Source organism: Ranitomeya imitator, chromosome 2 (genome assembly GCF_032444005.1).
Source record: "Ranitomeya imitator isolate aRanImi1 chromosome 2, aRanImi1.pri, whole genome shotgun sequence".
NCBI classification, from domain to species: Eukaryota; Metazoa; Chordata; class Amphibia; order Anura; family Dendrobatidae; genus Ranitomeya; species Ranitomeya imitator.
The window spans coordinates 828,360,325-828,387,384 of NC_091283.1; the positions used below are offsets into that span (position 1 = coordinate 828,360,325).

The following is a 27,060-nucleotide window of genomic DNA, read 5'->3' on the forward strand; positions in this document are numbered from 1 at the left end:
ATTCTACTATTTGTGATCATTGAAGAAACTCCTCCATTTTGGTACAAAACTCCTATATTCATAAAGGGTAAAAATATGCGAACACTCCAGAACGCTTTGGAGATTGTTGGAAATCACAAGTTGTGCATTTCTTATGCTCTCCGGATTTAATCGGAATCCCAGACACTTTTTTAAGTTCGCGTTAGGACTGCTCTAGCACCCCTATTTTTTGGCTTTTTTGAGGAGTACTCTTTAGGTTCTGTTCTTATCACAATGCAAGATATACGGATTTCAAACAAGCGTGGCAGAGGAGCATTCACAACAACAACAATGGCAGTAAATCATGTGGTTTTCATGCAAAATTTATTGCAGGAATTCTGTGTGTTTGCTGCAGATTTTCCTCTTTGCATATTGAAGAGTGAAATCTGACGCAGCGTAAGGTCTCATTCACACGTCAGTATTTTGTCAGCATTTTGCATTAGATTTTATATGACAAAAACCAGGAGTTGGAACTTACAGAGAAAAATGCAAATTGAAAGATTGAGAGCAATTCTGTGATTTGGAGACGCTCTCGGCATAGAAATACTCATATAAAATACTGATGTGTGAATAAAGCCTATATCAGGGGTGTCAAACTGCATTCCTTGAGGGCTGCAGACAGGTCATGTTTTCAGGATTTCCTTGTACTGCACAGGTGATAATTTAATCACCAACTCATTATTTGTGTAAGTGATTAAATTATCACCTGTACAGTGCAAGGAAATCCTGAAAACATGACCTGTTTGCAGCCCTCGAGGAATGCAGTTTGACATAGAATATTCCGCACTGTAGGACAATTTGCAGAAGCTTGGGCTGATAAATGGCAAATGAGCTTTAATGGGGATAAATGTAAGGTCATGCACTTGGGTAGAAGTAATAAGATGTATAATTATGTGCTTAATTCTAAAACTCTGGGCAAAACCGTCAATGAAAAAGACCTGGGTGTATGGGTGGATGACAAACTCATGTTCAGGGGCCAGTGTCAGGCAGCTGCTACAAAGGCAAATAAAATAATGGGATGCATTAAAAGAGGCATAGATGCTCATGAGGAGAACATAATTTTACCTCTATACAAGTCACTAGTTCGACCACACTTAGAATACTGTGCACAGTTCTGGTCTCCGGTGTATAAGAAAGACATAGCTGAACTGGAGCGGGTGCAGAGAAGAGCGACCAAGGTTATTAGAGGACTGGGGGGTCTGCAATACCAAGATAGGTTATTACACTTGGGGCTATTTAGTTTGGAAAAACGAAGACTAAGGGGTGATCTTATTTTAATGTATAAATATATGAGGGGACAGTACAAAGACCTTTCTGATGATCTTTTTAATTATAGACCTGAAACAGGGACAAGGGGGCATCCTCTGCGGTTGGAGGAAAAAAGGTTTAAGCATAATAACAGACGCGGATTCTTTACTGTAAGAGCAGTGAAACTATGGAACTCTCTGCCGTATGATGTTGTAATGAGTGATTCATTACTTAAATTTAAGAGGGAACTGGATACCTTTCTGGAAAAGTATAATTTTACAGGGTATATACACTAGATTCCTTGATAGGGCGTTGATCCAGGGAACTAGTCTGATTGCCGTATGTGGAGTCGGGAAGGAATTTTTTCCCCCAATGTGGTGCTTACTCTTTGCCACATGGGTTTTTTTTGCCTTCCTCTGGATCAACATGTTAGGGCATGTTAGGTTAGGCTATGGGTTGAACTAGATGGACATATAGTCTTCCTTCAACCTTAATAACTATGTATTTTTTTCAGCGGCGTGTGGATGAGATTTTGTAATGTGCACTTTATTGGAAACAAATCAGAGACCGAAATGCAGTCCTGTGTAAATCCACAAATAAGTCATGCCCAATGATAACGTCTCCTCTGCTGCATTTGACAAGCTCAGGTCTGCAACATCTGTAGGTTGAGCTTCCAGCAAGATACATTTAGCGGAGTTTTGTTGTATACGACACAAAAACAGACGTGAAGTGACGACGCGTCAATGCACTCTGCATGTTGAGTGCAAACAAGCCTTGTTCCATCGAGACCGAATTACCAGACAATTGACATTTGGGCCCTGGTGAGAGATCCTTATCAAGATTGAGAAGGACCTTTGTGCAGAACTTAATGTCGCCTGTAATGGCATCTTCCTAGTACATGAGCTGTTAGTTGCATCCGTGATGTATTACTACATTTATTGCACGGTTCATCCCTAGAATGTATTACATTGATATTCTTTACATTTCCCATCATCAGCCTTCCTAAAAATACAGCAATTCACCATTCTCTGCAGCCGTCTACGCTCATCAGTCATGCATTTGTATCGACAGTCGTATAATTTTAGTATTCTAATATAAAACTTCGAGCAAGTGTGCTCCGATGCATAATCACCAACAGAGCCCCAAACTATCACATGTCACCATTTATTACACTGTCACATATTCCCCACGCAATACTCTCATTCAGTGCCCAAATAATACCATCATACAGTGCCTAAATATTACCTCCACATAGTGTTGAAATAATACTACCATCTAGTGCCCATATAACGCTGCCATGTACTGTCCGCACAATATTATAATTCATAGTTACATAGGTTGAAAAAAGACCTCGGTCCATCAAGTTCAACCTTACCGACAAGCAGTCTTGAAATACTACCATATAATGCCTACATATTACTGTCATATACTACCCACATAACATCATTTAATGTCGAAATAATACTATACTATGATGCCTAAATAATATCTCCATAAAGTATCCAAATACTACTATTGAGTGTCCACATAATATATTACCCAAGCAATACTATCAATACATACTATGCCTAGATAATACTCACATAGAGGGATCATATTATGCTGCCATATGGTGTCCAAATAATATCATTCAATTCTGAAATAATACCATGCCAAAATAATATCTCCACAAAGTATCCAAATAATACTGCCATCTATTTTCCACTGTCATGGACTGTCATGTAGTACCCCACATATTATTCAATTCAAAATAATATCATCACCTAAATAATACTTCCACACAGTATTCTACCATCTAGTGTCTATATAACACTGCCATATAGTACTAAGAGCTACATAATGCCATCATACATTGCTTAAATAATACCTCCATATATTATTCAAATACTGCCATCTAGTGTCCACATAATACTGCCATGTATTACCCACACAATGCTAACATACTATGCCTAAATAGTACTCCCATAGGGATCACATTATGCCGCCATATAGTGTTCAAATAATAATGTAATTCAATTCTCAAATAATACCATCATATGTCGCCTAAATAATATCTCCACAATGTATTGAAATACTTCCATCTAGTGCCCATATAACACCGCCATATACTACCCAGTGCCCAAATAACACGATAATACAATGTTTAAATAATGCCTCCATATATTATCTACATAATACTAACGTCTAGTGTACACGTAGTGCCGCCATATATTATCCAAATAATAATGTAATTCAATGCCCAAATACCTCCACACTGTATTGAAATAACACTACCATCTGGTGCCCACATAAAACTGTCAGATATTACCCATATAATACTAATATAATACTATCCTATAATGCCTATATTGTACTCCCATAGCGGATCACATTATAGTGGCTAAATAATAAGCAGTTCCTGTGCTTCTAGGTCCTGTGCGCGACATAGGGCAGTGTTATCTGACGAGATCAGGGACTGAAGGGTGCTGGCCAAGCCAGCCTCCTCCTCTTTCTACTCTTTCTATGCTTTGGCTGTGACAAAGAAGGGGGCTGGCTTGGCCAAATGAGCAGGCGCCTTGCCTTGGACATGCTGTTAAGCATGGCATTTGGTATGGTGCTGGCACCCCGGAGTGCCCATAGGAGGTAGGAGCCGTATATTAGCCAGCACCCCGGTGATATATTGCTCTAGAGTCTGCACATAATTGGACTATGGATTTTGCAATAAGACATTGCGTTTGTTTCCGGCTCTGCTGCTCATACATTCCAGGATGGGATTAATATTTAATGTTGCACCGTGCACATAGAAGATTTATCTGTCACTTTTACAGCACAGCTAAAAACGAGCCGAGCCTCCAGGTAATATGTGTGCTAGCTAAATATATAGGGGATCACAGGGAGATTTTCATGTCAGGCTGTGTGACAGATGAAGGGGCTGGAGAGCCTTGAAAGCTTGAAGTGATCCTTATCAGCGAACTCTGCGACATGAAAAACAGCAGCGCTTCTACTTGTTGTGTTCTGTGACTTATGGCCGTACCCTGTCACCCTCAGATGCTCCTGTGCCGAAGGATTTGACGGTCCAACATGTGCGGTAAACAGAGATGAATGCAAGTACAGTGACTGCGAGAACGGCGGCACCTGCGTAGATGGTATAAACATGTACACGTGTCAGTGCACCCCACAATACACAGGTAAACTGATCATTTTTATCATTTCCCCAATTTTGTACATACTGACTTTTTACTTTGTGTTTAATTTTGCTTGTCTGTTAGGCAGAGACTCTTCTTTAATTATTCTCCGGCCTTTGTAAAGTTATGACATTTTGTTTCAGACTTCATTAACTTATTTTGCTTCCCGTACACTATGCAGCAGTGCCATTTCAGTGCCTAGTTAATTGTCCTTCAGAAGCTGCTTTCATCTGCTGCTGAACAAAGATCAGTACACTATGGTCAAAACGTTTGTGTACGGTACCTTCCTTGTCTGAAAATGGGGATGGGAAGCAAATAGGCCCTGAAGGGGAAAATCTTATACACAGACTAAATATATTGTATAGATATTGTGAAGCAGCAGTTGAAAGCAGCTTCTTAGGGAGCATGAACTGGCCGGTGAAATAGCACTACAACACAATGTTTGGTAGAGAACGAGGCAGTGGTATAGTAATAAAGCATATTCCAAAACTTCATGATGTTGTGGTTCCTGAAGAAATAATGAAATTAAAAAAAAAGTTTAGGTGCTTTGAGTGCTTTTTACAAAGAGCGATGATTGTTAATCAGTACACAATAGTTAAAAATTATGTGAATGAGACTTTTCCTGGGGAGCAACGAGGAAAATCCCATACACAGACTGAATTTAGTATACAGATATTGTGAAGCAGCAGATGAAAGCAGCTTTTAAAGGAGCATGATCTAGGCAGTGAAATAGCACGGTTTGTTTGAGAAAGAAGGAGGCAGTGATACAGTAATGATGTATATTCCAAAACTTCATTACTTTGTAATGCCAGGACATTAATGAAATAATAAAAAAAAAGTTTAGTTACTTTATGAGTTAATTTTACACAGAACGATGATTGTTAGAACGATCGCTCCTGATCATCGCTATATCTAGCTTAAAATAGAAAAGTGTTTTACACCCAGCAGAATAGATACATAAGGGTATGTGTCCGCGTCACCCTTCAAACGCCGGTGTCGCCGCACAAAAAACGTTCTTCTTTTCTAACCCGGTTTTCCATTTTGTTCTGTAGGTGAATACTGCGAACAGTTGTTGGATTTTTGCTCTGCAGAACTCAACCCCTGTCATCCTGACTCCAAATGCATCACAACTGCTGAGGGTCCAAAGTAAGTGAACCCCTCCCAACTGGATCACATAAATGATACCGTGCATCCAACAGTGGGTCAGATGGGAAAAGTGTCACGGAGAGCAAGGACGACAAAAAGTCATAAAAAAGTAACCAATATCTTGTGACTTATTGCAGACAACCGCACGGGGGGGTATATTTCCCCACACCGCCAGCAAACCGCTTATTATTACTTATTTCCCCCACAGCGTCCACTATAGGACAAATGAGGTATTGCATGGGGCCATTCAAGTCTGCACATGCTCTCTATAGAGGGGGTCCTGAGCGGACAGCCCCCTTTATCCCAAAAATGTGTCATACAGGGTGCAACTATCCATGCAATAAATGAAAACACCATGGGCACAAAAATAGGTTAAATCCCATTTGAGAAGCCCCCTTTATAGCTTTGGGACAGAAAGGTTGTTTGGCGCAGTAACTTGCACCATTTTGCATTAATAACTTAGTTAGTCCATGAGAAAACCCCGCCTGTCTCTTCTCCTAGATGTGAATGTGCACCGGGCTACATAGGAGAGAACTGCAGCCTAAATTATGATGACTGCAAAGACCACCGCTGCCAGAACAATGCCCAGTGCGTGGATGAGGTGAACGGGTACTCCTGCCAGTGCACAGAGGGCTTCAGGTAAGAAGATTCTTCTGTCCTTGACTCCTGAACAGAAAATCTCCGGAAGGACAATTCATTAAATCTGGTCTGAAACTCCTCCAGGAGCTATAAAAGTGGCCAATGTGAGTTTTAGACAACATCTACATTAAAAAAAAAACAACTTAAGGGCTCATCTCCACTTGTGAGGAAAACGGACGAGTGCAATCCGATAAAAAATCGGATTGCACTCGGACCAATGTTAATCAATAGGTGACACTCCATTTGCGATTTTTTTCCCAGCCGAAATCGGACTGAGAAAAATCTGTGTCGGCTGAGAAAAAAATCGCAGCATGCTGCGTATTGCTGAGATTCTCGGACGAGACTCGCCAATGCAAGTCAATGGGTGCGAGAAAAAAAACGCACAGCACTCGCACCATGCGAGTGCTGTCCGATTTTTACACACCCGTGTCCTTAGAAAAGCCGGCAATTCAGCGCAGAGTACAGTAAAATCACCCTGACAGGTTAGATGAGAGTAGATATATACACATAGAATAGGTATATATACATATATATATGTCAGGGAGACACCTATATATATATATTTATATTTAATGCAGCGCGAGATAGCTTTAAAGCTGGTAATTCAATTACCGGCTTTTGCTTTCTCCTTCACAAGCCCGACATGATATGAGACCTGGTTTACATACAGTAAACCATCTCATATCACCATTTTTTTTGCATATTCCACACTACTAATGTTAGTAGTGTGTATATGCAAAATTTGGGCGTTCTAGCTATTATATTTAAGGGTTAAATGGCGGAAAAAATTGGCGTGGGCTCCCGCACAATTTTCTCCGCCAGAGTAGTAAAGCCAGTGACTGAGGGCAGATATTAATAGCCTGGAGAGGGTCCATGGTTATTGGCCCCCCCCTGGCTAAAAACACCTGCCCCCAGCCACCCCAGAAAAGGCACATCTGGAAGATGCGCCTATTCTGGCACTTGGCCACTCTCTTCCCATTCCCGTGTAGCGGTGGGATATGGGGTAATGAAGGGTTAATGCCACCTTGCAATTGTAAGGTGACATTAAGCCTAATTAATAATGGAGAGGTGTCAATTATGACACCTATCCATTATTAATCCAATTGAAAGAAAGGGTTAAAAAAATACACACACACATTATTAAAAAATTATTTTAATGAAATAAAAACAAAGGTTGTTGTAATTTTTTATTTAACGCCCAATCCACTCAGTGAAGACCCTCGTTCTGTGACAAAAAAAAAATAATAAACCAACAATATACTTACCTTCCACAGATCTGTAAAGTTCAACGATGTAAATCCTTCTGAAGGGGTTAAAACATTTTGCAGCCAGGAGCTTTGCTAATGCAATGCTACTCCTCGCTGCAAAACCCCGGGGAATGAGTCTAAATATAGATCAATAAGCTATATTTAGCTTCATTTGCGGTGAGGCGCCCTCTGCTGGCTGTTCATAGATTGTGGGAACTTTCCTTGAAAGCTCCCAGGCTTTCTAGGAAAGTTCCCACGATCTATGAACAGCCAGCAGTGGGCGCCTCACCGCAAATGAAGCTAAATATAGCTCATTGATCTATATTTAGACTCATTCCCCGGGGTTTTGCAGCAAGGAGCAGCCTGCATTAGCGGAACTCCTTGCTGCAAAATGTTTTAACCCCTTCAGAAGGATTTACATCGTTGGACTTTACAGATCTGCGGAAGGTATGTATATTGTTGGTTTATTATGTTTTTTTGGTTACAGAACGAGGGTCTTCAGTGATTGGATTGGGCGTTAAATAAAAAATTACAACAACCTTTGTTTTTATTTCATTAAAATAATTTTTAATAATGTGTGTGTATTTTTTTAACCCTTTCTTTCAATTGGATTAATAATGGATAGGTGTCATAATTGACGCCTCTCCATTATTAATTAGGCTTAATGTCACCTTACAATAGCAAGGTGGCATTAACCCTTCATTACCCCATATCCCACCGCTACACGGGAATGGGAAGAGAGTGGCCAAGTGCCAGAATAGGCGCATCTTCCAGATGTGCCTTTTCTGGGGTGGCTGGGGGCAGGTGTTTTTAGCCAGGGGGGGGCCAATAACCATGGACCCTCTCCAGGCTATTAATATCTGCCCTCAGTCACTGGCTTTACTACTCTGGCGGAGAAAATTGTGCGGGAGCCCACGCCAATTTTTTCCGCCATTTAACCCTTAAATATAATAGCTAGAACGCCCAAATTTTGCATATACACACTACTAACATTAGTAGTGTGGAATATGCAAAAAAAAATGGTGATATGAGATGGTTTACTGTATGTAAACCAGGTCTCATATCATGTCGGGTTTGTGAAGGAGAAAGCAAAAGCCGGTAATTGAATTACCAGCTTTAAAGCTATCTAGCGCTGCATTAAATATAAATATATATATATATAGGTGTCTCCCTGACATATATATATGTATATATACCTATTCTATGTGTATATATCTACTCTAATCTAACCTGTCACTGTGATTTTACTGTACTCTGCGCTGAATTACCGGCTTTTCAAAGGAGACCCGTGCGTAAAAATCGGACAGCAATACGGATGTCATACGGATGTTGCGATAAAAAAATCGCATGACACTCGCATGGCACTCGCAGACGTTACATCAGTTTTTTCGGTCCGTAAATCGGACCGTTTTTTTCTCACACAAGTGGAGATGAGCCCTAAAGGGAATTATTTTATTACTCAGGCTAGTGGTCTGGTTGTATAGGTCCTAGTACAACAATAAAAATGATACCAGTCTTGTAGTAATCTGATGTGCCAGCGCTGAGAAATTGAGCTTTGAATCCACACGGAAACGTGAAAGTGCACTGGGGCGTGTCCATGCACTTGGTGATACACGGACACGCCCCTGATGCACTTCCTGGCTTAATTTCACCTGGCTTCCAAGTTTGATTTTTCAGCGATGGCACGTCCGATTACTACAAGATTGGTATCATTTTTATTGTTGTACTAGGACCCATATAGTCATACCACTGGTTGCAGGAGTAAATTCATCCAGATAGGTTTTATTTAAGGATTTACAGAGTTTTTTTATGGTATTTCAGAGGGAACCCTCTTTGCAGGGGCCCCATTGAGAGGTAAAGATTACAAGTATCCTTTGTTGCAGTCCTTGCTGTAATTAGCAGCGGCCATGTATACATACTCTGTGCAAGCTGTGAAGACACACATGGGTGAATTTACCAGTCCAGGGTACTTGTATTACTTAACTATTCTCGGCCAAAATCCCATAGACTGAAATCCTCTTAATAAAGCTTAAAGAGCCGGACAGAAGTGGAAAGGTAAAATCTCATTGTTGATGTCACAGCGATGTCCTCTGTAGAGATAAAATGTCGTATAATCGGCAGGAAACAGATGATAAACTGAAAATAAAAGGAGGCTAATACAATTCTGATCTAATAGTACATACAGTGCCTTGAAAAAGTATTCATACCCCATTCACTTTTCCACTTTCTTTCAACTCAACCCCATGAGATTATATTTTGTAGGACCACCTTTCACTGTAATTACTGCTGCAAGTATTTTGGGGTCTGTGTCTGCCAGCATTGCACATCTTTAGGCTGAAGTTTTTGACCATTCTTTTTTGCAGACCATCTCTAGCACAGTGATTTTTTTTAAGTTACTATATATATATTATATAGATAGTATATAAATATATATACTGTATATATATTTATATGTATATATTGTGGTAGATTGGCTCACTCGGCTGCTTACAGAGTTAGACACAGGAAAGTTTCTCGTTTGTATCTTCTACTGGTTTATTAAAAAGGTACAGCATAAACCAGTGCAAAGTTCAGAAAAATAAACACGATCTTTCTTTCTGGTATAACGGGAAAACAGAAAAGATATAGCACAGTCTATGAGGCTGCAGAGATCCACCCACTCAGGGAAAAAACAACAAGGATCAGCTCACTTTATCACAAACACAATTCTGGAACTCTGGGCACACCGAATGCTGAATGATTCAGAAGACTGACTATTTACCTTCTAGACCCCACTCTGGGGTTGAAATATGGTGAACAGCCTCCCACCCAGCTATTCACAAAAAAACCCTTAACACAGTCGATTAACCCCTCTCAGCACTTTGTGTGCTGAAGCATTTTCTAAAGGTTCATATCACTGAAGCCAACTACCTTAGTGATACATATCTCCCCTCCAGTAGTTTACCAGTGACCTTGTGACAATATACAGTACAGACCAAAAGTTTGGACGCACCTTCTCATTTAAAGATTTTTCTGTATTTTCATGACTATGAAAATTGTACATTCACACTGAAGGCATCAAAACTATGAATTAACACATGTGGAATTATATACTTACCAAAAAAGTGTGAAACAACTGAAATTATGTCTTATATTCTAGGTTCTTCAAAGTAGCCACCTTTTGCTTTGATGACTGCTTTGCACACTCTTGGCATTCTCTTGATGAGCTTCAAGAGGTAGTCACCGGGAATGGTCTTCCAACAATCTTGAAGGAGTTCCCAGAGATGCTTAGCACTTGTTGGCCCTTTTGCCTTCACTCTGCGGTCCAGCTCACCCCAAACCATCTCGATTGGTGACTGTGAGGCCAGGTCATCTGACGTAGCGCCCCATCACTCTCCTTCTTGGTCAAATAGCCCTTACACAGCCTGGAGGTGTGTTTGGGGTCATTGTCCTGTTGAAAAATAAATAATGGTCCAACTAAACGCAAGCGGGATGGAATAGCATGCCGCTGCAAGATGCTGTGGTAGCCATGCTGGTTCAGTATGCCTTCAATTTTGAATAAATTCCCCAACAGTGTCACCAGCAAAGCGCCCCCACACCATCACACCTCCTCCTCCATGCTTTACGGTGGGAACCAGGCATGTAGAGTCCATCCGTTCACCTTTTCTGTGTCGCACAAAGACACGGTGGTTGGAACCAAAGATCTCAAATTTGGACTCATCAGACCAAAGCACAGATTTCCACTGGTCTATTGTCCATTCCTTGTGTTCTTTAGCCCAAACAAGTCTCTTCTGCTTGTTGCCTGTCCTTAGCAGTGGTTTCCTAGCAGCTATTTTACCATGAAGGCCTGCTGCACAAGGTCTCCTCTTAACAGTTGTTGTAGAGATGTGTCTGCTGCTAGAACTCTGTGTGGCATTGACCTGGTCTCTAATCTGAGCTGCTGTAAACCTGCGATTTCTGAGGCTGGTGACTCGGATAAACTTCTCCTCAGAAGCAGAGGTGACTCTTGGTCTTCCTTTCCTGGGGCGGTCCTCATGTGAGCCAGTTTCTTTGTAGCGCTTGATGGTTTTTGCCACTGCACTTGGGGACACTTTCAAAGTTTTCCCAATTTTTCGGACTGACTGACCTTCATTTCTTAAAGTAATGATGGCCACTCGTTTTTCTTTACTTAGCTGCTTTTTTCTTGCCATAATACCAATTCTAACAGTCTGTTCAGTAGGACTATCAGCTGTGTATCCACCAGACTTCTGCTCAACACAACTGATGGTCCCAACCCCATTTAGAAGGCAAGATATCCCACTTATTAAACCTGACAGGGCACACCTGTGAAGTGAAAACCATTCCCGGTGACTACCTCTTGAAGCTCATCAAGAGAATGTCAAGAGTGTGCAAAGCAGTCATCAAAGGAAAAGGTGGCTACTTTGAAGTACCTAGAATATAAGACATATTTCAGTTGTTTCACACTTTTTTGTTAAGTATATAATTCCACATGTGTTAATTCATAGTTTTGATGCCTTCAGTGTGAATGTACAATTTTCATAGTCATGAAAATACAGAAAAATCTTTAAATGAGAAGGTGTGTCCAAACTTTTGGTCTGTACTGTATATAGACAGTACTTGGGACCATACCCTAAAAAAAAAAAATTCAGCTCTGCTATATCTGTAGGTCACCATTGTATCTCATCGGCCGCTCATCCTGGGTTTTCATTTGTGGAACCGATAAAGCTTTAAATAAAAAGCTTCATGCTTCGTGTTTGTTTTTCTCGTTCACTGCTACATTATGGTTTCTACATTGCAGCCGCTTGGCATCTCCATGAACTAGAAATGTGGCAGATGTAAAGTTTTCATTTCCTTATCTCTCCTCTGTAGCTCGCGCTCTACTCCCTCCCGGTTTAGTTCTTCTTAGGGGACAGTGCCCTCCCAGATGATTGACAGTTTCCGCCATTAAGCATTGTTGCAAAGCTGGTGCGAACTGCGTGTTCTCCAATACTAGCAGAGGCATCAGAGGACCGCAGGAGCACTGAAACTTCCTGAATCCAGCTTCCGAGCAGCGCTCACAAGCTTTATAGCAAAGCTTGTAAGTACTGCGCTCTTTGTATAGGAAGCGGCCACCGCTGATAGATGGCAGATTCGGTGATAACGTGTGGTTTTAAAAACCCCTCCGTTCTTTAGAATGGAGAATTTTTAAATAAGAAGAAAAATGCAAATTTTTACAAGCACCTTACAATTTTATCTAATTTTAATGATTAAAAAAAACTTTAATTTATTTAAAAAGGGAATCGCTGCTTGTGCCCCCCTATTTAAGCCCCCATATGCATTGCATTGCCAACATCCTCTCCCAGTGTAAACACATGCGCTTTGGCATGCTTCATTACCCCCCAAAAAAATTAAAAAATCAAATTCTGGAGTTTTTTACATGACCTGGGTTGTAAACATCTGAAATTTGGGGAGAGTGTAAGGCTGAATCCATTCCTGTAACTCTCCCCCATCTCTCTCTGGTCTCTCAGCGGGCAGCTCTGTGAAATGCCATCACAATCATCCACCCTGACGAACCCCTGTAAATTAGCCGACTGCCAGAACGGAGCCAAGTGCATCGACCTGGGGAACAGCGCGGTGTGCCAGTGCCTTCCTGGCTTCGGAGGGAACAGGTGCGAGAAACTCTTGAGTGTGAATTTTGTGGATAGAGACACCTACCTGCAATTCACAGACCTACAGAACTGGCCCCGGGCGAATATCACTCTTCAGGTAGGTGTAAATAAGCTATCAACCCTATCAAAAAAAAAACGGCGCCGAGTGTCAGCAGAATAAAATGCCGGGCCATCTGCTCCGCGGTGCTGAGGTTGGAACTTTACAGTTTGCAAACATCACTCAACAAAAACAAAAAAAAACCTGACAAAATGTAAATGTGGCATATAACATGTAAAGTGACACAACGTAATAGACGTCAAATAACTTAGCGTTACGGTGACATTCCCATCATCTGGGACTTCAAATGCCAGATTATCAGATCTTCTGGATTATTGGATTTCCTCACTGATTCCATTCTTGTCTCTAGTTCAGAAATCGAAGGAATTCACGTAAGGTCGCGCTTTAACGATAAGGAATATTTTTGTATTATAGATGAAGGGTCTAGATGCAGTAGATTTGCAGGGGACGGAGCATCATGAACCATTTATAATACTGTACATATGCGTATAGGAAGGTTTTAAAACTCATCCCAAAAAAAAAATCAGCTCCAAAATATAGAAATGCTGCAGATTTTCAATACTACAGATTTTGATTGCAGATTTTACCCCTCTGTGGTGGAGCCACAGCACAATCGGCAGTATAAAATCAGGCGGGATGACAGCCATGGGATCCACTGCAGAAATGTTCTGTTACATCTGGATTTCCCAATAAATATATATTTGCATACGACTTACTGCAGGGTCAAGATAGGCAGGTGGAACACTTGTGTGCCGTACACACCGGCATTTCTTCAGGCCTCTCCGTGACAAGTGACCCAGCTGTCGTGAATAAGGAAGAATTCAGATTCGTAAAGAAGAACTTGGAATGTTTAGTGACTTTGTGACTATTTTAGCTTTAGATATAAAGGAACAAAACAGCAAGTAGCTCAAAACTACTGTATTTTTCAGACTATAAGATGCACATCCCCCCAAAAAAGGGGGAGTGAGTCTTATAGTCTGAATGTAGCTTACTGGGGAGGTGCAGGAGTGGTGGTGCAGGATCACAGGAGGCGTGGTTCCCTCCTGTGGAAGGCGGCAGCGGCAGAAGCGGTGCAATGCTGTGAGCCCGATGTCGGTGGTGAGGCAGAGCGGAGTGAATTGCTTTCCTGGCGGTCATTTTCTTGAAGTCGTGGGGTGCCAGAAAAGTAATGCTCTGCCTCACCGGAGACATCGGGGCCGCAGCATCATACCGCTATGGCACCCACTTCTCCCTCCCAGGGCCCGCAGCATTGCCCAACTTCTGCCGCTGCCAGCGTCCTGGGAAAGGGAGCATGCCTCCTGTGACCCCGCTCCATTGCCGTTGCCCCCCTCTTAAATTCGAACTATAGGATGAACCCTGATCTTATAAAAAATCTTTTTTTTTTCTATTTTATAGTCTGAAAAATACAGTAGTAAAAAAAATAAGTGTTATGTTGTCCAGAAGTCCTAAGGTTTCCTAATACCAGGGAGTAGTGCATTGTGGGCTCTCAAATGTCAGTTAAACTGTTAAGTCACATGTCTGACAACAGGGCAGACTGTTGTCTGTTTCCAAGGGCAACCAGAAGAATTTTGAAACATCTATGTAGATAGAGGATCGGGAAGTCAAAATCCGCATAAAACAGTAATGAAAAGTCTCTACAGGCACGCAAGTGGATTATACTCTTAAAGGGGAACTCTTAATTTTATGACATGTTCTTGGAGGCAACCTTCAGCTCTTTCCATAATTCCCATAGGCTACAATGGTGTAGACCGGTGAACGTGGATCCCAAAGATGAGATGAACACCTGTTGCCTTAATTGTATAATATTGGAATACCCCTTTAACGCCTACATTACCATGTCATAGTGTGTTTCTATTGCAGCTCACGCTCAGTCTCTTGAATCCTGCAATACCAGACACGGTCTAGGCACAAGAGTGGCGCTATTTATTAGGAATCTCATACATGATGTTTAATGACTTTTTCACCAATTAGTTTATCATTAACCGTCGGGATGTAATGAACGGGGTTTATGTTGGGGATGAGAAACCAATAGACCTCTAGTAACGAGCGTCCTCCTGCACGTAGGTGTCCACAGCCGAAGACAATGGAATCCTCTTGTACAACGGTGATCGCGATCACATGGCCGTGGAGTTATATCAGGGTCACGTGAGAGTCAGCTACGACCCCGGGAGCTTCCCCAGCTCTGCCATCTATAGGTAAGACCCGGGACTTTCTATCCTTTCTATTACTCCAACCGTTTGTCAGAGCTGCCCTGTGTGAACAAGGCCCAAGGGTCTGCTCATATACGGGTGTCGTAACCCTAGTTTATAACAGAAGCTTCAACGCTGTCCCGGTGGCTAATGACCCCATTGATTTAACTGAGCACATCGGGGCAAGAAGCCCCCCGTGACTAGAGGCTCTGATGGCAATGTTAACATAGCGTGTATGCAGGGTTGGACTGAGCGCCCGACAAACCCGAAATGTGCCAAGGCCCACGTAGTCATTGGCTAAGAATGGAGATAGCTGCAATCTCATCAACCCCTTAAATGCTACAGTCAGTTGTGGCAGTGGCATCTAAGAGGTTAGAAATGGGGGATGGGTGTTTCTTCATGCCATGCGATTGCGGGGTGCAGCTAGGAGCTTACTGAATGCCCCCCTGAAGGGTCCACATAAACCTGGGACCGGTCTTGCACACAGAGCTTCGTCACCGGTTTCCTTAGCCTCTTAAAGGGGTTGTGTCAGGTTAGAACAATACGATTCAGTTCTTCTACAAACAGCGCACCCTTTTGCTCATAAGATACACAGAGTGGGGATGGCAGCTGGACTCCATGCATCAGAGCTGCAGTACTAGACGTAACCAACGGACAAAGGTGGCGCTGTTTCTGAAAGAAGCAAAAATCTTATTTCTAATTTGATACAGTTCCTTTAAGGGTAAATTTACTTTTCATATATCAAATTCAAAGCAAAGTAACCAAAATTTTCGAAAAGCCGATCGTCGGCCCGACCTTCATACTAACAGAAATTCTATTATGAAGTTGATTAGTTTAGTCAGACTTTTAGGCAAGTAGTTCTTAATATTAGAGAGGATGATCTGATAGTAATCGATTTATGTGGGGGGATCGCGTGGTGACACTCGGCATTATTCCTGCTGTAGTGTAAATCATTCCTCCCACAGTCATTGAAATAGATGAAATCCAGCGTCGGCCTCTTGTGCGTCTCCACCTGAGCCGCAGTAAATCAGGCGCGGACATTTTTATTGGAGGTGCCAGCGATCGGTTAGTGATCCGATACTGACACCATTGTGTGGCGGAGGATTACGGGAGCTGGGCCGACGGCAGATGGCACGGTGCACCAGATGCCCACACCGTCACTCTGTAATTTAGAATTAGCCGACCATTCTTCACATCCCCCGGGGACTCATTACTGTGTGAATAGGAGGATAATGAGGGTGTATTCCTGACAATTCCTCTTCTCCAGCGCAGAGACTATCAATGACGGCCAGTTCCATACAGTGGAGTTAGTTACCTTTGACCAGATGGTTAATCTGTCGATTGACGGCGGCGCCCCCATGACCATGGACAACTTTGGGAAGCATTACACACTGAACAGTGAAGCGCCACTGTACGTAGGAGGTAAGAGATACAACCTAGATGGACGGATGAGTCTGGTTTGTCGCTTGTCAGCCAGAAGTCATGCTGGAACTTGTAGTTTTGCTTGCAAGCTCATTTTGTACTCTGATAAAATGCTCTCTCAGCATGCTCGGGTGTGAACAGAGTGCTTTCCGCGTGCTCGAATAATATGTTGGAGACCCAGCCTAATACCCGAGCATGCCCAGAAAGCACCTTATCCGAGCACGTTCGCTCATCACTAAATATTATCCTTTACCTGGAGTTTAAAGGAACATGCAGGGGCCACCCACCTAGACAATTGCATTGTGCCAAAAGGTCCTCTTGGACAGTCTTCACAGTGGATTTAACCCTTGCAATATATGCACTTTGTATAGAGCCGCATGGCAACATGTGCCGCAATAGTAAGATCACGGCGGCACATCCCGACATCGCATTTAATGACTTCCTTTGTCACGTTGTACCATGCGATCTCTGGTGACAAATTTTTCCAGATGTGATGGATTTACCGTGGTCAACTCACTTGCCACAAACTTCAATGAATAAAATTTATATAAAATCTATAAAATAGTTACCAGGTCGCAGTCGCAAATTTTTTTATGGCCACGCGACGTATTTGGAAATTGCATCGGCAATAGTATCAATATTAAAAATGTATTTCTTCTACCCTTTGCTATCGCTGATGGTCATTATTGGTGTTTGTGACCCAGGCATGCCGGTGGATGTCAACTCTGCTGCTTTCCGACTGTGGCAGATTCTGAACGGCACCAGTTTCCACGGCTGCATCCGCAACCTGTACATTAATAACGAGCTGCAAGACTTCACCAAGACGCAGATGAAACCCGGGGTGGTGCCAGGATGTGAACCGTGCAAAAAACTCTTCTGTCTGCATGGCATATGTCAGCCCAACGCTGCCAACGGACCAGTGTGTCACTGCGAGGCGGGCTGGACGGGTTCACACTGTGACCAGCAGATCAGCAACCCCTGCATCGGGCACAAGTAAGTGCAGCGGAGGAAATATGGTGGAATCAGGAAAACCATACGCACTGTCAAGTTGCATCAAAGGGAGCATTTATAGACTCATAAGGGGTGAGGCTACGAAGACTGGCATAGTGGCCAGGAATAAAAATGGCTGCTCTCACCTACCATTCAGCATCTCTTCACCTCTGAGCATCTAAATTTTAGCTCTGCAGGTCGGGGGCATGTCCACTTCAAAGTGCATGAGTAGCTGTGCATCTTAAGGCCAGTCTGACATGTCCAGATAATTCCGGTACCGGAAAAATCGGTACCGGAATTATCCGTGTCCGTGTGCTTACCTTGAACATCAGTGTGGCACACGTGCGGCAGCCGTGTGCCGCCCGTGTGCCGCCCGTGTGCCGACTGGGTACCACACGGAGCGTGCAGGAGACAGCGCTAGAGATAAGCGCTGTCCCCTGCATCTGGTGCTGAAGCCGCCATTCATATCTTCTTTCCAGCAGCGTTCGCTGGAGAGAAGATATGAAAAATCCTTTTTTTTTTTTTTCGTGTTTAAAATAAAGATGCCTGTCCCCTCCCCCCTCCCACCCACTGGGTGCCTGCCCGCTGTTACTAAAATACTCACCCGGCTCCCTCGCAGCTTCCTCTCCGCGCCGCACCTTCTCCTGTATGAGCGGTCACGTGGTGCCGCCCATTACTGTCATGAATATGCAGCTCCACCCCTATGGGAGGTGGAGCCGCATATCCATGACTGTAATCGGCGGCACCACGTGACCGCTCATACAGGAGAAGCTGGCGCCGAGAGGAAGCTGCGAGGGAGCCGAGGGAGTATTTTATTAACAGCGGGCGGGCGCACAGGGGGTGGGAGGGGGGAGGGGACAGGGATCATTATTTTAAACACGAAAAAAAAAAAGGATTTTTCATATCTTCTCTCCAGCGAACGCTGCTGGAGAGAAGATATGAATGGCGGCCTCAGCACCATGCTGGGGGGACAGCGCTTACTGTAGCGCTGTCTCCTGCACGGCACACGGACTGCACACGGACAGCGTCCGTGTGCGGTACGTGTTTTACACGGACCCATTGACTTTAATGGGTCCGTGTAATCCGTGCGCTCCCCCGAACACTGACATGTCTCCGTGTTTTGCACACGGACACACGGTCCGTGAAAACACGCTGACATGTGCAGAGACACATTGATTTCAATGTGTCTACGTGAGTCAGTGTCTCCAGTACGTGAGGAAACTGTCACCTCACGTACCGGAGCCACTGACGTGTGAAACCGGCCTAAGAGGGTCTGTCAGCACAAAGTGACTGTTCACATCAAGACATCAAGCAGGGTGGCTCCGTGCTCCCATGGCGTGGCCTAACTGTCTAGTGCACTTTCCGGTTTTCGTTTTCATCCATCTTCACCCTCCTCTGGTTCCTGTAAAGCCAGACCTGTCAATCAAGGAAAAGCAAGGAGATAAATGCAAAACGAGGAGGTGGAAAGATGCACTGAACTGCTCAGCCGCGCCAGAGGTGCACTGAATTGCTCGGCAGCTCCAAAGGTGCACTAAACTGCTCGGCCATGCCAAAGGTGCACTGAACTGCTCGGCCACGAAAGGTGCACTGAACTGCCCGGCCACGCCAAAGGTGCACTGAACTGCTCGGCCATGCCAAAGGTGCACTGAGTTGCCTAGCCGTGCCAAAGGTGGACTGAACTGCTTGGTCACGCCAAAGGTGCACCAAGCGCATGTGCTTGGTTTGAACAGTCTTTGTCTGCTGACAGACTCACTTTAAATTTTGACAAGTGGCAAGTTAACCATAGCCACCGTGATACTGAGATAATCTGATAATCTTCTGCTGGAAGTGATAGATTATACAAAGGACACTCGTGTGCCAGAACCGGATTCAGGCCAGCACCATACTCCTGCCACAACAATCTTAGGCATTTCTAATACCATTTGACAGATGACCCCTATTTCCATATTAGTCGGTTTCTTGTGCATTGTGCCTTTATTCACACTTCTTTCTCCGCAGGTGTGTACATGGGACCTGCATGCCCCTGGATTCGGTGACCTACAGCTGCCTGTGCCAGGATGGGTACAAGGGCGCTCTCTGCAACCAGCAAGGAGGAGAGCTCTATAATCCATGCAAGAATCTGCAGTGCCAGCACGGGCGCTGTCAGATCTCCGACATAGGAGAGGCATACTGCGAGTGCGACAACGGCTACGTGGGTGACATCTGTGATCAGGGTAGGTAAGGGTAACATGGCATCTTACACATGGTGGCCTTATTAGGGTGCCAGCCCGAGCAAGGCCAGTTTTAGACAAAGTGGGGCCCTAGGCAAAAGTTTAAAGTGGGGCCCCAAAAGCTAATATATCGCACCATCACACAGAAAAATTTCTGTTGTATTTACAGGCGCTAAGTTCAGGCCACTAAACGAGCGCGATAGACAATATTGAAGTAATTCGACACTTGTTTCCTGGCCTCTTTAGGGTATGTGCAGATGTTCAGTAAATGGCAGTGCTTTGGACGTAGCACATGTCTGCTGCATCCAAAGCGCTGCCGTCTATTGAACGCAGGTGAATCTGCATGTGTTCATTGAACCGAGCGGATTCACTGCATCCAATACATTGTATAAGTGATATTTATCTTGCGGAGACAAATAAAGATAAATTGACATGCTACGGTCTGGAGAGATGCGCCGCATGTCCGTCTCCGCAGGTAAGCTGAGGGCGTCTGTGCACGCATAGTGGGGATGGGATTTCTTGAAATCCCATCCACTATTCTGTAACATCTGGCCGATGCACAGGTATGCAGCATCCAACCCCGCATCGTTTACAGACTGTGTGCACCTACCCCGAGGAAGAATGACTGGTACAGATAGTCCTCGATACATTATAATGCAGGTCCCATATAGTACACATAATAAAATGCACTCCCCATGGTCCTTCGTAGAGTATAATGCAGCCCCCTTAGAGTTTACTGCAACCCCCCACATAGAGTATAATGCAGCCCCCTCAGAGTATAATGCAGCCCCTCGCACACAGTATAGTGCAGCCCCACACACACAGTATAATGCAGGCCTCACCCCCACAGAGTATAATCCAGCCCCCTACAAACACACTGTATAGTGCAGCCCCCCACACACAGTATAATGCAGCCCTCCCAGAGTATAAAGCAGCCCTACACACAGTATAATGCAGCCCACCACAAACACACAGTATAGTGCAGTCTCCCCACACACAGTAAAGTGCAGCCCCCGCACACAGTATAATGCAGCTCCCTAAGAGTATAAAGCAGCCCCCTCAGAGTATAATGCAGCCCCCTCACAAACCCACATTATAGTGCAGCCCCCACACACACAGTATAGTGCAGTCCCCCCACATACACCGTATAGGGCAGCCCCCACACACAATACAATGCAGCCCCCCCACATACACAGTATAGTGCAATCCCCCCACATTATCGTGCAGCAGACACACACACTATAATTCAGACACATACACACACACCTCTCCTCCTCGTTCCCAAGCTGCTCTGACTTCTGCAGAGTGTCTCATCAGCTCCACTGCTGAAACACGCTGAGTCAGAGACAGAGGGGGAGTGATAGGAGAGGAAACGTCACATGATGCTCTCCCTTCCATCACTGCTTTCAGCTTTATTGGCATCTATGATGCCGATAAGTTGAATGCGCAATGCTGGGAGGGAGCGGCGCCGGTCCCTCTTACCCAGAGGCCCCATAGCAGACACTGGCTGTGAGCACCTGGAGCAGCGGGGGCCCTAGGTGGCTGTCTGGTCTGCCTGCCCCTAACGCTGGCCCGAGTACCATCATGCTCACTTGCTTGTCTGCTTTTAACACAATGCCAATGGAGAGTGGAGTCCTGCACTCAAAAATTCCAAGCTGAGCCCTCGGATTGCCTTTATGATAGCTAAGCCTCTGTGGAAAACATCAATCTTGGCCATTTTTGATACGCCACAAAGGTCTAATAAATGGGATCCCACCTACCTGGAGAATGGGGCTCAATCACCACCTCTGGGAATGGACCGGTGGCGTCCCCTCTCTATAGTCCCTTCTGTGGGAGATGTGAAAATTAGCAACCAAGACCCTCATCTGTCAGATAAGCCAGGACACACCATCAATGTATCTGTCCATCATCAAGACCTTCCATAAAACTCCATATTTGATTTTGTTGAAATAATCCAAAAACTTTAAAAATAGCGCAAACCCCATCACCATACTCATAATAACATACAAACGCGTTTTCGGGCGCATGTCCTTAATCATCGCATAATTTTACTAGAGTTGAGCAAAAAAGAGTCACAAGTTTATGGTTCAGCATCAGTACTCCATGGTAGCCCAACAAGACCAGTGCAGACTTCCTTGGCCGGCACGTGAATGCTGGCATCCAGGATACCGCTTGTCACTCCAATGACGGCATCTTGGGCATCTCTACCATTACTAGACCGCCGTAATGTCATCACGCCAGGATGCTGGTATTCGAGTGTTGGCCGAGGTGGTACTCAATGCCGTGGAGTACCAACATGGATGCCGGATCAGGGTCGTAAAAATCTTTTCATAATGATACATCATTTCCGACCGTCTTAATATTTGCTAATTCTATGTGTCGTCCTATCCACAGAGTCAGAATGTAGAGGGGATCCCGTCAGGGATTACTACCAAGTGCAGAGGGGATACGCCATATGCCAAACCACCCGTACGGTATCCTGGGTAGAGTGCCGAGGATCCTGCAACAACCAGGGCTGCTGCACGGGATTACGCATGAAGCGCAGGAAGTACACGTTCGAGTGCAGCGACGGATCCTCGTTTGTGGAAGACGTAGAGAAGCCGATAAAGTGCGGCTGCTCCCAGTGTATGTAGGATCTCAATGGACTGGATCATCGTAGATCATACCACACCGGATTCAAAAAAAACAACAAAAAAACAAAAAAAAAACGGACAATGCATTCTGTAAAACTGGACTCTGCTTCCCTTTCAGAACATCTTAATGTCTGTGGCATTCAGCGAAAACAAAAAAAAAAAAAGTTATATGTATAAACAGTACCTACTACATGAGAGGCGCACGCTGGCTGCTTGTATAGTGTTGTAATCTTTGGGAGAGGTATAGAGAAGGTATATGTGTAGAGGGTAAATGTGTAGATAGAGATTTTTTAAAAAAAACAAAACACAAAATGTATTTATACACAATGTGGATAGATTTACACGGAGTGCGAAGGAAGCTTTATGTCTGTTTTTTGTTCTTGGACTTAGATCAATTTTTTGGGGATATTTTTTTATTTCTCTTTTTTGTAACCATTGTGACAGTATTGCATTTATTTTTTTTTTATTATTATTATTTTATTTTTTGTATAGCGCAGAATGTTCTACAAATATACTTTCCGAGTCGTTAACTTCTCCTAGGAAGAGGTAAAATGTAAAAAAAAAAAAAGAGAAAAAGTAGGGGATCATCGCATCACTTTCATAAAGCACTTTCTTTTGTCTGTGAAATACAACCGATTATTGTGTTTTTATTTTATATCATCGCTGACTCTCATGTTAATCATTTATAAGGCACAAATATTTTTGCAGATTGGGTATTAGTCAAAAATAATGTTAGGCATTGTATTATAAAGTTCTCCAGCAAGTAGTGCAGGGTAAGGGTTTACCCGTAATTCAACAGTCTTTTTTTTATTTCCTGGAACAGCGCCACTCTTCACTTATGGCTGCATCTGGTATTACAGGTCAGCCTGGAACAGCGCCACTCTTCACCTATGTCTGTGTCTGGTATTGCAGGTCAGCCTGCAACAGCACCACTCTTCACTTGTGGCTGCATCTGGTATTGCAGGTCAGCCTCGAACAGCACCAATCTTCACCTGTGGCAGCATCTGGTATTGCAGGTCAGCCTGGAACAGCGCCACTCTTCATCTATGTCTGTGTCTGGTATTGCAGGTCAGCTTGGAACAGCGCCACTCTTCACCTGTGGCTGCATCTGATATTGCAGGTCAGCCTCGAACAGCGCCACTCTTCGCCTGTGTTTGTGTCTGGTATTGCAGGTCAGCCTGCAACAGCACCACTCTTCACTTGTGACAGCATCTGGTATTGCAGGTCAGCCTGGAACAGCGCCACTCTTCGCCTGTGTTTGTGTCTGGAATTGCAGGTCAGCCTCATTGGGGTTATCCAAAATTAAACAAAATTGGGGCAAAGGCATTAAAATAACAAAATAAGCATTACGTACGTATTGAAGACTCCAGATCAACCTCTCCACTTCTCCCCACTGGTCATTGACTAGAGTATTTCAGCGCGATTGTCCTGCCTACATCCACTTCTCCCCACTGGTCATTGACTAGAGTATTTCAGCGCGATTGACCACTGCAGCCAATCGCTGGGATTAGCAGTGTCTGCTCTGACCAGTGATTGGCTGTAGCGATCATATGTCATATCCTGCAGCCCTACAAACAAAGCCCAGCGGTAAGTATTACTTAGTTTTTATTTTACGGAACTACCTGCCTATGCTCTAATTTTGGCCTATTCTGACCAACCCCTTTAATATTACCCCTTTACTACCAAACATATTCCATGAATTTAAATAAAAGCCGACGTCTTTAACCCCTTTACCCACAAGGGTGGTTTGCACGTTAATGACCGGGCCAATTTTTACAATTCTGACCACTGTCCCTTTATGAGGTTATAACTCTGGAACGCTTCAACGGATCCTGATGATTCTGACACTGTTTTCTCGTGACATATTGTACTTCATGATAGTGGTAACATTTCTTTGATATTACTTGCGTTTACCTGTGAAAAAAACAGAAATTTGGCAAAAATTTTGAAAATTTTGCAATTTTCCAACTTTTTATGCCCTTAAAATCACAGAGATATGTCACACAAAATACTTAATAAGTAACATTTCCCACATGTCTACTTTACATCAGCACAATTCTGGAACCAAACATTTTTTTTGTTAGGGAGTTATAAGGGTTAAAAGTTGACCAGCAATTTCTCATTTTTACAACAACATTTTTTTTAGGGACCACATCACATTTGCAGTCATTTTGAGGGGTCTATATGATAGAAAATACCCAAGTGTGACACCATTCTAAAAACTGCACCCCTCAAGGTGCTCAAAACCACATTCAAGAAGTTTATTGACCCTTCAAATGTTTCACAGGAATTTTTGGAATGTTTAAAAAAAAATAAACATTTAACTTTTTTTCACAAAAACTTTACTTCAGCTCCAATTTGTTTTATTTTACCAAGGGTAACAGGAGAAAATGGACCCCAAAAGTTGTTGTCCAATTTGTCCTGAGTACGCTGATACCCCATATGTGGGGGTAAACTACTGTTTGGACGCATGGCAGAGCTCGGAAGGGAAGGAGCGCCATTTGACTTTTCAATGCAAAATTGACTGGAATTGAGATGAGACACCATGTCGCATTTGGAGAGCCACTGATGTGCCTAAATAATGAAAAACCCCACAAGTGACACCATTTTGGAAAATAGACCCCCTAAGGAACTTATCTAGATGTGTGGTGAGCACTTTGACCCACCAAGTGCTTCACAGAAGTTTAAAATGTAGAGCCATAAAAAATATATATTTTTCACAAAAATGAATTTTTGCCCCCAATTTTTTATTTTCCCAAGGGTAACAGAAGAAACTGGACCCCAAAAGTTGTTGTGCAATTTGTCCTGAGTACGCTGATACCCCATATGTGGGGGTAAACCACTGTTTGGGCGCATGGCAGAGCTCGGAAGGGAAGGAGCGCCATTTGACTTTGCAATGCAAAATTGACTGGAATTAAGATGGGACGCCATGTCGCGTTTGGAGAGCCCCTGATGTGCCTAAACATTGAAACCCCACACAATTGACCCCATATTGGAACCTATACCCCCTAAGGAACTCATCTAGATGTGTTGTGAAAACTTTAAACCTCCAAGTGTTTCACTACAGTTTATATTGCAGAGCCGTGAAAATAAAAAATATTTTTTTTTCTAGAAAAATTATTTTTTAGCCCCCAGTTTTGTATTTTCCCAAGGGTAACAGGAGAAATTGGACCCCTAAAGTTGTTGTCTAATTTGTCCTGAGTGCGCTGATACCCCATATGTTGGGGTAAACCCCTGTTTGGGCGCACGGGAGAGCTCGGAAGGGAAGGAGCACTGTTTTACTTTTTCAACGCAGAATTGGCTGGAATTGAGATCGGATGCTATGTCGCGTTTGGAGAGCCCCTGATGTGCCTAAACAGTGGAAACCCCCAATTATAACTGAAATCCTAACCCAAACACACCCCTAACCCTGATCCCAACCATAACCCTAACCCATAACCCTAGTCTGTGAGTTCACTATGAGCTCTAATCGAAGGGGAGGTTTCTCCTTATTTATGGATAGATTTTATATAAAAAAAAGTTGAGTAATTTGGTAAATACTTGGTACTCCAGAGCTGCATTCACAATTCTCCTGGCTGTTAATGGAAAAAGTAAACTTTTTTTGTAGCTATGCCTCCAACATCTTAGCAAAGCTGTTATAATGCATTGGAGAATATATTCTTCACACTATAAAATGTGAGAAGACACATTGTATATCCCAAACTAACGGATATGTGAATGGGAGATTAGTATGAGAAGTTTGCTTCTGAAACGCGTTGTCACAATAAACAGTTCAGGAAAGTACATGAAACGTCAAAAACCCAACTAGAAGGTCTGTCTCCAAGACTTAACGAAACGCTGCAACATAAAACCAAATTCACCATCTAAAACCTACTTTTAAATAAAAATATTGTAATAGATGAATAACCCTGTATCATAATAAAAAGCAATCAATCCAAAACACTCCGTTCAATATTTCTCATCGTATAATGTCCCCCCCAAAAAATCAAATCTCAAGAACTGCAAAACTTGCAATTGATGTGAAAGGACGTGTGAATCACTCTGAGGTCTCCTAGGACTGTATCCAACCCTGTTCAAGCTCGTTAACACAAACAGCCTTATTAGTGTCAAAGTAAACGGATGGAAATAGTGTGTGACAGCCCAGCAGTGAAAAAATATCTGTTCAGTTTATTCAGTGTTTCCTGGCTTTCTATAGCTAAGCTGTGATGTCCTTTCACTATCCAAATTAGCTACAATGTGGCTGCTGCATTCCCAGCTTTGGCTTTTATACAGCCTACAATAGCCCTTCTAGATTGACCATGGATTTGATAGCTGTAAGATGTTATGGAGATGCCCAGCTGTGCCGGAAGTCAAGTAATCCTTATCTGGTTTATCTTCTATAATGTATAAAATGGCGGCAAATCAAATTCATCAACTTCACCAGGTTCAGGTTCCTATAAATTTGAAACCAATTTGATTTGCATCGAATC

The 27,060-nt window shown here is 43.4% G+C and overlaps 1 protein-coding gene across 1 annotated transcript in view; it reads left to right on the plus strand.

Moving 5' to 3' along the window:
- The window catches only part of SLIT1 (slit guidance ligand 1), a 364,458-nt gene extending 341,235 nt beyond the window's left edge, over positions 1 to 23,223 (plus strand). The window contains exons 29-37 of the mRNA XM_069754045.1: positions 4,294 to 4,433; positions 5,483 to 5,576; positions 6,078 to 6,215; positions 12,949 to 13,186; positions 15,212 to 15,342; positions 16,604 to 16,758; positions 17,463 to 17,751; positions 19,747 to 19,961; positions 22,353 to 23,223. Of these exons, the coding sequence (XP_069610146.1) occupies positions 4,294 to 4,433; positions 5,483 to 5,576; positions 6,078 to 6,215; positions 12,949 to 13,186; positions 15,212 to 15,342; positions 16,604 to 16,758; positions 17,463 to 17,751; positions 19,747 to 19,961; positions 22,353 to 22,591 (1,639 nt within the window). The 3' untranslated portion in view covers positions 22,592 to 23,223. The remainder of the gene's footprint in view (positions 1 to 4,293; positions 4,434 to 5,482; positions 5,577 to 6,077; positions 6,216 to 12,948; positions 13,187 to 15,211; positions 15,343 to 16,603; positions 16,759 to 17,462; positions 17,752 to 19,746; positions 19,962 to 22,352) is intronic.
- The last annotated feature ends 3,837 nt before the right edge of the window (positions 23,224 to 27,060 follow it).